The 13,317-nt window shown below is 32.3% G+C and overlaps 1 protein-coding gene across 1 annotated transcript in view; it reads right to left on the reverse strand.

The window, feature by feature from the left end:
* Nucleotides 1-1,240: 1,240 nt before the first annotated feature.
* PIK3CA (phosphatidylinositol-4,5-bisphosphate 3-kinase catalytic subunit alpha) overlaps nucleotides 1,241-13,317 on the reverse strand; it is a 75,585-nt gene continuing 63,508 nt past the window's right edge. The window contains exons 15-21 of the mRNA XM_032483894.1: nucleotides 12,330-12,436; nucleotides 11,691-11,812; nucleotides 10,774-10,852; nucleotides 7,335-7,505; nucleotides 6,645-6,762; nucleotides 6,386-6,537; nucleotides 1,241-5,585 (exon numbers count right to left, since the gene is read on the reverse strand). Of these exons, the coding sequence (XP_032339785.1) occupies nucleotides 5,315-5,585; nucleotides 6,386-6,537; nucleotides 6,645-6,762; nucleotides 7,335-7,505; nucleotides 10,774-10,852; nucleotides 11,691-11,812; nucleotides 12,330-12,436 (1,020 nt within the window). The 3' untranslated portion in view covers nucleotides 1,241-5,314. The remainder of the gene's footprint in view (nucleotides 5,586-6,385; nucleotides 6,538-6,644; nucleotides 6,763-7,334; nucleotides 7,506-10,773; nucleotides 10,853-11,690; nucleotides 11,813-12,329; nucleotides 12,437-13,317) is intronic.

A 13,317-nucleotide genomic window follows, 5' to 3' on the forward strand; every position in this document is an offset into this window, starting at 1 on the left:
CAGAGGAATGAATCACACTGAAACCATTAATTGCATCTGAAACTTTGGTTCCATAACCAAAAATATTTCTAGGAATCAGATGAAGGTTAAGTTTTCCAACCACTTTTAGGAATATAAATTTAATCTGATAAGGGGCTTTTTCTTATGAAATCAATAATGACATATTTGGAAATACATACTACAATTAAGAAGTTTAGTCTTATTAAAGATATTCTGAGAGAATATAGTAAAATAATGAAGGTTTCTGCCTCCTTGCTAGCCTAGAAGCATTAACAAAAGTTAAGAATCACCTAAAAAATATACAAGGCTCTTAGCATAACAACAAAATTATTGTAGTAAGAGATTAAATAATGTTTTAGATAGATTCATAAACTTAACTGGCCTACAAAATGCATTAAAAACTCTTCCCATACTTAACCAACATGAGGACTGGAGTCTATTGTTGGTAGTGAAAATCCGTTACCCAACTAATACATACAGTGGACTGGTTTTACTTTTCCCCTCCCTGCTAAAACTCTTAAATGGAGTTGTGCAAAAATCAAGTCAGAAGATTTTCTTATAGCTCATAACTGTCACTTTTTGCTAACTAGCATGGGTGAAATATGACCATATCTAAGCCAAGCAAAAGGAATGGTGCTGCATTGATAAAAAGTGTAAAACCTTACTCAAATGGAGTACTTGAACGAAATGAGCTTGTTAAAAAACTAACATCCCAACTTGGGAAACTCCTAATCAATTATAAACTCTTCTGAATTTTAGAACCTTGATGTTTATACCTTTTATAAAAGATGCCTCAACGAAGGCTAGCAAGCAATGTGCATACAAATTGAAATGTCTGCAAACACACACACACCAGTTTCACTAACAATAAAGAAAACAAAACTAATTTCAAATGTTGAATTCAATGAACCTCCTGGCACTACTGCCTTTTTCAAGTGGCTGGAGCAATGATTAAATTTTAACCAAAAATTTTTCTTAGTATCTCCAATGCCATTACAAACAAGGCATGCAACTCTTTTACAAATCTAAAATATAGTGCTCTGTAATATCAGAGCCAGAAGTATTGAATTGTGACTCATCTGTTTTTTTTTTCCTTATTAACCCGAGGTAGAGTTACCAATCTAAATCCAATTTTATCAGGACCATACTTATATTGAGCTAAACGCTATAATCTTTTCAGAAAGTGAAAATAACTTTTAAGAGAAAAAAAAAGGCTTCCCAGGTCATGGCACATAAGATACATTTACAATTTTTAATGTAGTAATTAAAAAATAAAAATGGTTTGCTTTGTATTTTAAAGAACAGCCCAGCTGTATTATCCTCTATCACCAAGAATTATCATCTGAGGATGTTGTCAATGCTGAATTGTATAGTTCAGCCTTCACAATCCCCTTGATGAAGAGATAATTCCCTCATGGTATGCACAATATACTCTTACAACTTCTAGCCTTGTCTTAGTGCTTGATCTGAGCAGGAAGAATGTAATTCATTCAAACAACAACTCCCTGTTTTGCCCCCTCCTTCCACATGCCCCTCTTCTCAAAAACAACTCAAGTATGAAAGTTGTTTTTAAGTAGCAGAAGCACCACAATCTATTTAACACCACATATGGTCTTTACACTGAAATATTTGTGATGTCTTGGACACCAAAATCAATTTTTAAGGTAGATTCTGAGTGTGAGGGTCCAGCCCAGATCTGCAGTTTTTGCGGACACAGAAACAAAAGGAACTTAAAAACATTCAGAAAAAGTGAACTTGCTGGCTTTAAAATAATGCTGGAAATTAAATTTCCTCAAAGAGTTGGGAAGCATAGGCTATTGGTCAGGATATGAATTAAATGGATTTACAAATCATTAAGAAACAAATCCAAGTTTATGTACTGTGAAATTTCTATGGTGTCTTTTAAATAGATAGGCTGCTCATAAATTCTTTTTTTGTAAATGCCAAATCACTCAATTTTTGCTGGAAAAAAGAATACAGATGGACTATGTTTTACCTATGTGAAATCACCAATCTATTTAAAATCTAAGATAATATATACATTCTAACCAAATAATTGATTATTTTCCTGATTAATAAGAACTACACTTTACACAAAATACTTTATCAGCAGCTGTTTTCTTCAAAAAACCAATAGTCATAGTTTCACAGTTGAAAAAGTTACACATTAAAATATTTTACAATTCATTGTATATTCATCAGGTTCCCACTTCCTAAAGGGCTTGTAATATAAAGCAGATTAGAAGGGAAAACCCCAAAGTTGATCACTTTGACACTAAGTTTTACAGAGGACACTAAGAACCACAAAAAGGCTTAGGTTCTATTGTAAAACAGCGACCAAATTCCATTCTTTAAAAAAATCCAATTAGAAACATCTTTTAAAAAAACCAAGTTCCACAATATGATTAACAGATTTCAAATTAACAGCAGTCTAAAAATCTTCAAAATGAACGATTATAGCTGAGAATATGATAAAAAGTTAAAACATGATTTGTGAACAGTTGATTATTTCTTGCTAGAATGTGTTTAAATTAGGTTTTATTTTCTTTAAACCTGCTTTTCTTCTTTTCTCCAAAATAGTCATTAAAAGAAATATTGCTTAAGTGATCAAATGAAATTGTTGAGCCAATAGTCAGTTATACCACATTCAATGACAAGGATGGTTGGCTATAGAAACTGACCAATCAGAATTGATCTCCGATACTGAAGTACCTGGAAGTAGCTATATCATCACTGACTGGAAACATCCCAGTCACCCCATGTTGCATTTAACTCACTTTTTGGTTCTTTGCCTTCTAAGTATTACCTGTTCCCTTTTTCTGATTTTTAATGTTGTTTGCATAAACTCTGCTTGTATTTGTTTGAAATGTACTTTGCATTTAGCTAGATCACTTAATCTATATTGTTTACAGAATTTGTTTACATTTCTTCACACAATTAATTTGGTTGTAATAGCTCTTGAAAATAAATGTAAATGATAAAATAAGCTATGCGGCTTGTGTTTTAATGGTGGAGAGGTCCCAGGGGAAGGAGAGTATCTGGACTGATGTGAAAAATGCAAAAATTGTATAAATTTTGTGCAAAGAAGCTCAAAGCTTTTTTGGCACTTGGTAAAACATGATTCTCTGTTAAAACTTCAGTTTCTACCATCAAAATTTCAGATTTGTACCATTTCACTGAGTTTTCCTGTAATTAATCCGACATAGAAAATACTAGGATGCAAGTATGTATTAACTGAATAAATCTAAAAGACACAAAATGTTAATCATGAAGTTTTAATAAGTCATGGTATCTTTTATATCTGCAAAATAATCTATCTGGCTTCCTGCTTAAAACAGAGTTTAAATTCTTCTTAACTATTCCAACACAGTTTAGAAACATAAGTTCCCCTAATCTTCAAATTTTTTTTGTTGGCAATATTATATTATATACATGCTTTAGTGAGGTACCTAAATCTCCAATAATTATGCCCTTTAAGGGTTCTAAAATAGCCAAATATTAAGAGTATTTGTATTAGAGTCCCTGTTCACTATTCAAGACTTCTACTATAGGTAACTGATTTCATAAATGAATTATTTTTTAAGTGATGCTGTATACAATGTGTACTCTTCATAAAGTTGTATTCCAATAACATGCCTAATCTAGAAAACAGTCAGTAAATTATTGCACTTTTTCTGGTGTGGCACCTGGACATTTGCTAAAGCTATTTCCTAGGGCATTAATCATTCATTTCAAATACTGAGTAAAATATCAGGTTCTAGAGTGATGACTAGCCTTAGCCCCTACTTCTTGGGTTAATGTTTTTCAAAATGTTTAAGAATGTATCCTGTGCTCAAATGCAATTTAATAAAGTTGGAGAGTGAGCCCTGACCACTCAGAAATGGGACATGATCTTAAAATGGTTTAAGGTCCTGCTTTTATTATTGAAATATTGAATAAATAGTCTAAAAAGGTAAAAATTTCATGGTTTCTATTCTGCCATGTTACAAAGTATTATTCATGAGTATATCTCAGTAGGGGGGTTAAGAAATCAGGAAGATAGTTTCAATTATGTTAATTTTGGTAACTAATTTCATATGATTGAGGCATTCTCAACTATAAAAGAGGATGGAAGATGGGGGATTCAAGTGAAAATAGAAGGAAATAAAAGGAAAGAGGAGGAACTTTAATCTGTCTTCCTTAAGTAGTTAGATACTAGTCATTGGTATAAATGGGATAGTGCCTGAGCCTCACTCACAGATCAAGAGAAAAGCTGACCATGCTGCTACAAACAATAAAAAATTTGGGGTGCAAAACAATGCATGACTATGGGACAGATCATGTAAATAAAGAATATATATTAATGATAGTTTCTATAATATAAATAGCTTTTAATAAAAAAAATAATCTTTTTAATAACATTAATACTCACTTCTATTTTCTGGAAAACATGCACAAAAATGTATTCAATTCAATTGCAAAAGGAGAAAAAAAATCAGTCTAAGGTGAATACTGTACAATTCTGGAGCAAGAACGATTCCTGCTCATTCTTTCTCTATGATTATTATTTAACTTTGTGGGAGCCCAGAATTTCCCTGGGAAGTAAGAATCGGATTCTTGTAAATACTGTCCAGAAAAAAACCTAAAAACACCACCTTATAACAGGTCTCATTTGTGACTGCTTCCCAAACTTTGCAGATAAGACCCCGAATCATCAAAAGGTTCAATTTATTAAAAAGGAAAAGTCTGGTGAAATCTCAAGAGTCCCTCACACCCCAAGCATTCTTCATCAAACAAGGAGTCAAAAATCCACTTCAAACTATAAATTGAACAGCAGTGAAAAAGTAAGAAATTTTCGTTATTTTCCAATCTTAATGTAATTTAACGTCAAACTCCAGTTTACTTGGACCTAATGCAATAATAGACTTTGTTGTGTTCACATTTCAAAACATAGAACATTTGCAAGACAAAAAAAGAACATCATTCTTTTTCCTTCTCCATCATTTCTATATATATTTGGGGGTTTTTTTGTTTTTGTTTTTTAAAAAAAGATACAAACAATCTTTAAAGTTTACCTTTTTGGACTTAAGGCATAACATGAAATTGCGCATAATTCTAAAGCTTAATTTTGAAATGAACTAGTTTAGTGCTATCAAACCCTGTTTGCATTTACATTATTTAAATTATAGAGTATTTTATTTCGGTTCTTGCTGTAAATTCTAATGCTGTTCATGGATTGTGCAATTGCTATGCAATCAGTCTTTGCCTGTTGACAGTCATTAACAGTGCAGTATAGAATCCAGATACTGAGCTTTCAGTTTCTTAAGTTATCATTTCAGTTCAAAGCATGCTGTTTAATTGTGTGGAAGATCCAATCCATTTTTGTTGTCCAGCCACCATGATGTGCATCATTCATTTGTTTCATGAAATATTCCAAAGCCTCTTGCTCAGTTTTATCTAAAGCTAGGGTCTTTCGAATATATGCAATATCATCAAAAGATTGTAGTTCTGGCATTCCAGAGCCAAGCATCATTGAGAAAAGATTTATGAAGAGATTGGCATGCTGCCGAATAGCTAGATAAGCCTTGTAACACATCTCCTGAAACCTACAAGTAACAAGAACAGTTTGGTCAGTATGGAGTAAATCGTGTTACTATCTTCAGGTCTCTGCTCAAATGTCACATCATTAGAGAGGCCTTCTTGGACAAAACTATGAAAAATAGCACTCTTTTCCCTACTCCCTTTATCAGCACTTTCTGCTCACTTTACCCAACACTAAATGTGAACGTGGAACTTTGTTTACTACTCTATCACTAGCACCTAAAATAATGCCTGGCATATTAGGAGTTTAATAAGGATTTATTAAATGTATGAACTGGTCCCATACTAAAACCTCTAGGGTTTAGGCTAGGGCCAGGACTGAGTTACAGATAAAACAGAATTTTTAAAAAGGTTTTTGAAAGTACTTTAAAGTTTAAGACAGACTAATGATATACCATAAGGCAATAAGAAAAATTATGAATAAACGTGGTAATTACAGCTGACTGAATTCCTCAGATTATACAACTAAAAAGTGTCTGAAGCACTGTACGTTATTTGTCAATAAAAAGAAGGTGGAGTCCAATTATTTTTATCAGCAGTAAATAAAAGCTTTTAATGTACTATGAAGTTTAAGGATCACTTTCTTTTTGGATCTTAATTAACTCTATAAATTAAACTGGTTTTTCTTTACATTTCCTTCACAGCATTACACAATAAATAAATAAAAATAAACACATTAAAATATTCAGTTTATGCTACAATGTTAATATAATACCTATTATTTTAAACTACTTGAAGAATACCAATTGTTTTTTGTAGAACAGCAAGAATTCTTTATTTTGTGCTTTTGATTTCTTGAGCTTACCTCTCAAATTCTCTTGTCTTTGTGCATTCCTGGGCTCCTTTACTAATCACTATTAAGAAATCTTGTGTCAAAACAAATGGTACACGCTCTCGTTTATAACCAAATTTTTTCTTCTTGTGATCCAGAAAGTGTCCAAAATCTATATGAAACAACTTTCAAAAAAAAAAAAAAAAAAAAAGAATGTTATAATTTGACAAATGCAAAAATGTCCTGTTAGTAAATTTAAAAGTGTCAAACATTTAAAAAGAGGAACTAATACTTGTCCATCATCTTTAACCATGATGTTACTATTGTGACGATCTCCAATCCCCAAAATGAAAGTAGCAACACAATATCCAGCACACGAACGTGTAAAAAGATCAATGGCTGCATCATATCTACAAAAAAGAAATGAAACACCTATGAGTTAGCAAAGAAGTATAGAGTGATCCAGTCAAACTGGGAAAAGATGGTCAGTCTTTATTACAGTCTGTACTAATACAATGAAACAATCACTGACATTAGTGGAAGGAAGCAATTATGTTCAAAGATCTGAGGAATTTTGAGATTTTGATGTTTTCAAGGATTTCTAAGAAAATTTCTAGATATTCTCTGACCAAATCATAATTCTTATTATAGTGAAAAAATACTTATGTCATCAAAATAAATTTTTTCTAATCATTTTAACAATGAATTAGAAGTAAAATTTTTAATTTTTATTTAATGTTAATTTAAAAAAAAGAATAAGCAATAAGAAACACATTTGAGACACTTAAGTTGAATGTACAGGATTTTACCGAATTAGAAGCAATTCTGATCATTTAAACACAATGACCTCAAATATTTCAAAGGTTGAACTTAATTTTCTTCCAAAGTAAATATAATTTTTTTTTCTGGTCTAAGTCAACCATTAGAAGACTTAGCTATCAAAGCTTAGATTAACATAGAGAGAAAAGAATAATAAACTCACATTTCTCCCTTGTTCTTGTCTTTGAGCCACTGATGTAGTGTGTGGCTGTTGAACTGCAGTGCACCTTTCAGGCCGCCTTTGCACTGAATTTGCATAATAGTGTGAGAATTTCTCACCACCTCAATAAGTCCCACACAGTCACCAATTGACAGACAACCATAAGGTAACATTCTGAAAAAGGATCAAGACATTTGCAATTAAATGATGGGATTTTAAAATCGCAAATATTTTATCTTTTTTTTAAAGTGAAGATCTAATTGGCTTTATTAGGAGATTCACGAATCGAGCAGCATCCCATCTAGCAACTAGAAGGGTGCTCTCTGAAACAGCTAATATTTTAATAGGCTAATACAAAAATATTCTTTTTGCCTATTATGTATGACCTTTACTCCTTTAACCTGATTTTAATTTTCTTTTAGTAAGGACACTGTTTCCCATTTTTTCAAATTCCTTTAATGTCTGGTTTAATAGTACTGAGCTGGCTTCTTATACATGCTTCTGTATTCAGTCTAATGTGATGTTTTAACTGAAGCATGTGAAGAAAATCTGGCCCTGCACAGATATCTAGTTGGAAAACGAGTACTGTAATAACCTTTTCAGATAATTGTAGATACTTTTCTTTGATGCTATTCTAAAACTTGACAAGAGATAGTTTCTCAAGTTGCAACATGGAATGTGAAACCGTATCAGTAAACTTTTCATACTCTATTACATTATGCCCCATTTGTCTATCTTGCCTCTGAATGGAACCTTTACCCGTATATGACTTTATAATATCCTGCACTGGTCATTTGGAAGATATTAGTTCACCGAGCTATGGAGATCTTCCAAATATTGATATTTTTCATTATACCAAGTAAAAACAAAATCACAATTGTTAACATTATCAATGACCTCACCAGAAAAGTCTTTAATCTGGAGGAAGCTCACAGCAGTGGATACAAGTTTTTAAAAATTCTAATTTTTGCTTGAAAGCTTAAATTTGATCATTGACAACAAATACTGTCAGTTGTTCTTGAAGAGAGAGGCTCATATGTTCATTTTCAAGAAAATGTCTGTTAAGTACCCATGTCTGAATGACAGTTTGTCTAATAGTTATTCTTGAGGTAAAAATGTTCCATGGTAAAAGCAGCTAGTTCAGCTCACAACTCAAGTAACCTACCAATGCTTTTTCCTTGATACGACTCTACTTTGGTATGCAGAAGTGCTTTATGGGTTCTTGCCATTCATCACACAGAATATGAAAAAGGAATAACACAAAATATGTCATAAAGGGTGTTAATTTAAAGAAACAATGAAAAAAAGCACCTAACATTCCAATTGGCACTTAAGTACTGAAGTATGTTTTTTCTTGCTCTGTTGTTTTCATAAGCTACTGTTCATACTTTCCATGTTTCCTTTACTTTTAAAATTCCTAACAGAATAATGGTCTACACTTATTTTCATTTTCTCACTTAATTCCTTGTAGCCTAATTTCTATGCCTACCACTCTGCTGACTCAACTCTTCTTAAAGCTAATCATGAATCATCAAATCCAAGGGCTTTTCCACAGTCCTTATGCTCTTAAACTCCTGCAGTACCTAATACTGTAAACTGTTTGTGAATCTCTCCCCTTTTGAGTTTTGTGAATCACTTACTCTGGTCTTCCTACCCTTTTGACCATTTTTCTTATGGAATCTTTTCTTCTATCCTAGTAAATACAGGAATTTCTTAAGGTTGTACTCCTGATCATTCTCTCTTATTTTAATTCTATTAATGTTGAACATGTTTACGGTTTAAAGAGTCACATAGTCCTATAAGGCTTATTACTAAAAAAAAAAAAAGAAACAAAAAACCTAAGCAGAGTTATAATAGACCTGAATCTAAGCTTTGTGAAGTATAACTAAAAATGCTATGATTTTACTTAAATTCACTTCTTGTTTAAATTTAAATTTTAAATAAGATTTTAACTTAAATTTACTTAAAAGAAAAATATTTAGAAAATATTTTAAGATGTGACAACTTCCCAAAGATCCAACTTACCTTCCAATGACCTAGCTTAACTTTAAATGCACTTTTGCACAGCCACTAATTTACAATTAAATACTGTAATTACCAGAATTACATAGTTCAATCCTTTTCTCTACTCTGCCTAGTTCTGCATTTTCTTTGTACTCTGCTCTCCTAGGGGTGGTAGTAGTAATGGCACGTGGCTCTTTCATGACACATGAAATTATGCCAAAAAAGGAACTTGGTTCGTATAACACTAATTGCTTTTGGAAAGCAGCAGGGATTACACAAAGAATCAGGAGTTAAGAATCTGAAACTGATGACTTAATTTTGTCCCTTCGCAGGTTACTTGAGATGTCCATTTTTCTTCTTTGCAATAAAAGGATTCTAATCTTTGTCACCAACACATTTTTGTATATTAGCTACTCAATCTATAAAGAGGCATACAAATAAACTCCAACAAACTCTGCTGCAGCTGGAGTTGACTCCTATTGTTTACCTACAGACAAAAGTACTTTTGGAGAGGCTGGCCTTTGCCTGAATGACTCTGGATTTGCAAAGAGACAGATAAGAAAATGAAAAGTTATTAGAAGCAAAAATGACTAAGAGAAGATGAAGCATGGAGAGAAAATTTGGAGACAATACTGGTAACTGGGAGGGTTGCGCAGAAACCAAGAGAATGACAAAAACTTTAAGATTAGTTGCTTTCATAAATTTTGCTGAAAAACTGATTTAAGATTAGACAGTTTATAAAGTTTTAGAATTAAAAAATTTATATTATAGAAGAAACTTTCTTTGAAACTCTTAACTTTTGAATTAAAAAAAGGGTCTTCTGTGTATCGTGTCTCCTATGCTCTATTCCAAAATACAGTTGGCCCTTCATAATGGTGGATTCTACATACTTGGATTCAACCAACTGCAGATGGAAAATATTTGGGGAAAAAATTTCAGAAAGTTCCAAAAAAGCAAAACTTGAATTTGCTGCATACTGCCAACTATTTACATAGCCTTTACATTGTACTAGGTATTATGAGTAATCCAGAGATGACTTATAATCTACAGGAGGATATGCATAGCTTATATCCAAATACTATGCCATTTTATATAAGGGAGTTGAGCATCCATGGATTTTGGTATCCACAGGGGTCTTGGAATCAATCCCTGGCAGATACCAAGGGAAGACTGTTAGTGACACTTGGAGGCAATTGCAGAGTCTTTATCAGGTTATTAGAGACAGTTCTTCTTAACTAGCTGAATCTCATTAGCTAATCTAAGCCAATGAAGAAGAGAATAAATGAAAGTGCCATAGTGTAATCAACTAGTGTTAGTTACTACTCTATACATTCCTTTATAGACATTATGACTCTATATGCTTTATAATTAATATTTACTAATCATTTACATTTTCAGGATAACTTTCAACATACATGTTGCCTTACTGGTTACCTACCGAAGATCAAGACCTTGATTTTGCCAGATATTTTCCATAATGCGAATAATCTGAAGTGTTAACATATCTTGCCGTAAATCTGAAATTCAAATAATATGTATACACCATTAAATGTCACAAATGCAAATTTTAGTATCATATCATCACACTGTTTTCATATGAAAAATACAGAGCTGTATTTGCTCTTCAAAATAATCTATAAGGAAGCAATAATCTGATTCTTTAACCCATTTCTAAAGTATCTATATAATCTGTATAACAATGTCAGATAAACTGGCAGGTATTTCACAAAAAATGAATTAAAATATTTAAACTACTTATTTTTCAGAGTCCTTAAATTTGAACATGTTTATATTAAAATATTTGGATTAACAGAATTCAGTGCTCAAAGGTCACTTCCCAATGGAAACCCATCAATGATACATATTTTTTTTTAGTATATAAAAATGTATTCTCCCACAGTCTGTACTCCAAGTAAATTAAGACCTTCTTTTATGATTTCATAGCAGACTACACTTTTCTTTTGTACCAGGGCTATAATTTTGTTTTTGTAATTATTTATTTAATGTCTCTCTTTTACCTGCTAGACTGTAAGCTCTTAGAAGGCAGGGATTCTGTTTTGTGTTATGTTTAGAATCTTAGGACCTAGCACATCAAATATTTATGGAATGAATGGATACTCATATAGCTAGACAAATGACAAAAACTGATTTCAGACCTTCTGTTTCTAAACCTAGTACTTCTTTTCAATAATTATACATACATATTCTAAAGGTTAAGACATCTGCTTAATATTAGATACTTTCTCACATGCATATTCCCTAAATGGCTTTCAACAGTCTTCATGGTTCATAAATACCCTGTGTACAAAGATAGCTAAATTCATGTATCATAAGTTCATTAATACTCTTCCTTACCATCCCCATTTTTAAAGATGATCTCATTGTTCTGAAAGAGTAATTCTGACATGATGTCTGGGTTCTCCCAATTCAACCAGAGTGGCCTTTTTGCAGAGGACATAATTCGACACTCTTCAAGCCTTTAAAACAGTTGAAAACTTTACTAGGAACTTTAGCTTTGTTATTCTTTATAGTCTCAAATTTATTTTAAAATACATATATAGTATAGCTTTTTGAAATTTATAAAAATTTTAAACTTTCTCCTCAATTTTACTTCTAAATTCATTTCTGAGTACAAAAAAATACATATTAACTTTAAAAATTTCATATATAATGGAATATGAATTTTCCATAAATACAGGGACATATAATTAGTTTTACAGATATTACAATCTACTTCTTATCCTATGATATCAGAAATTCTGGCCATAGAAACTTTTAAATTCTATTTTTAAAGTAGTAAAAACTCATTCTGAATAAGTACAGCTCTGAACTTGAGAAATTTTTACTACTCTTATTTTGCAGGGTAGGAAATGGGAGAGAGTAGCACATATTATTGAACACAATTATAAAGGGCATTTTGACTTCTTTCAAGATTTTCTCCAGAGAAAGTACTTGTTTAAATGTATTAATAAAACCTCCAATAAAGTACCTTACCTGAGATTTCCCAGTTGATGAGCAGGGTTTAGAGGGGACAGAAAGCCCTGTAGAGCATCCATGAAATCTGGTCGCCGCATTTGCTCAACTAAAAATTTCATCTGTACCTGACAAATAAGCATAATCATGGTTAGAAATTGATTTGATGAAAGGTAAACTAATTGCTAACCTCTTTTATACACTGGAACTACAGTACTGTGTAGTCTTTGAGTTCATGTCTTGGACTGGCTGCATTTTAATTAGAAGGATTTCTATAACACAAAGCAGCACAACTCAGATGGACAGGTGAGAGCGACAATACTGCGCACCTTCCTGTGACAAAAACTCTGCATGTTGACAGAGACAACGTTTTGGCTCTACAGCAGGGCTCAGCCACTATGGCCTGTGTGTCAGCTGCCAGTTTTTGTAAGTCACACCAGTCATTTAGACATTAGCTGCTTCCACACTAGAACAGCAGAGGTGAGCAGTTACAGCAGACTGCATGGCCTGCCAAGTCTGAAGTATTCACTACCTAGTTTTTTAAGAAAAAGTTTGCTGACCTTTGTTCTAGAGGAAAAATTATGGAGACATCATGTTATCTCAGCTTAATCATCTTACTCTTAAGTTTTTCAGAAAATACCACATTCACCACATTCTCTGCTGGGTATATGGTCTAGTGAGGCTAAAAGAAATTGTTGGGAGAAATCTCATACCATACTCAAATTCGAGTACATAGCTGGAAAGTAACGTGCTTTTTAATCATTTTTTTAATCCACTGCATCACAGCCTAACTGTGATATGAAAATTTCAATTTAGAAGAAATGCTCGCATTTACAAATTTAAATAGTATCTAATTTCTTTTTTCTTACCTCAGTTACAATATAAATATAACAAATTTTATTATTTAAAAGCAGCCTAGTCCCCTCTTGCTCATAATTCCAGCAGCAGAAACAGTACAATTATTTTCTAATAACCTGTATTTGAACTTACATACCACAATTTCAATAAA

This window comes from Camelus ferus, chromosome 1 (assembly GCF_009834535.1).
Source record: "Camelus ferus isolate YT-003-E chromosome 1, BCGSAC_Cfer_1.0, whole genome shotgun sequence".
In the NCBI taxonomy this organism is placed as follows: Eukaryota; Metazoa; Chordata; class Mammalia; order Artiodactyla; family Camelidae; genus Camelus; species Camelus ferus.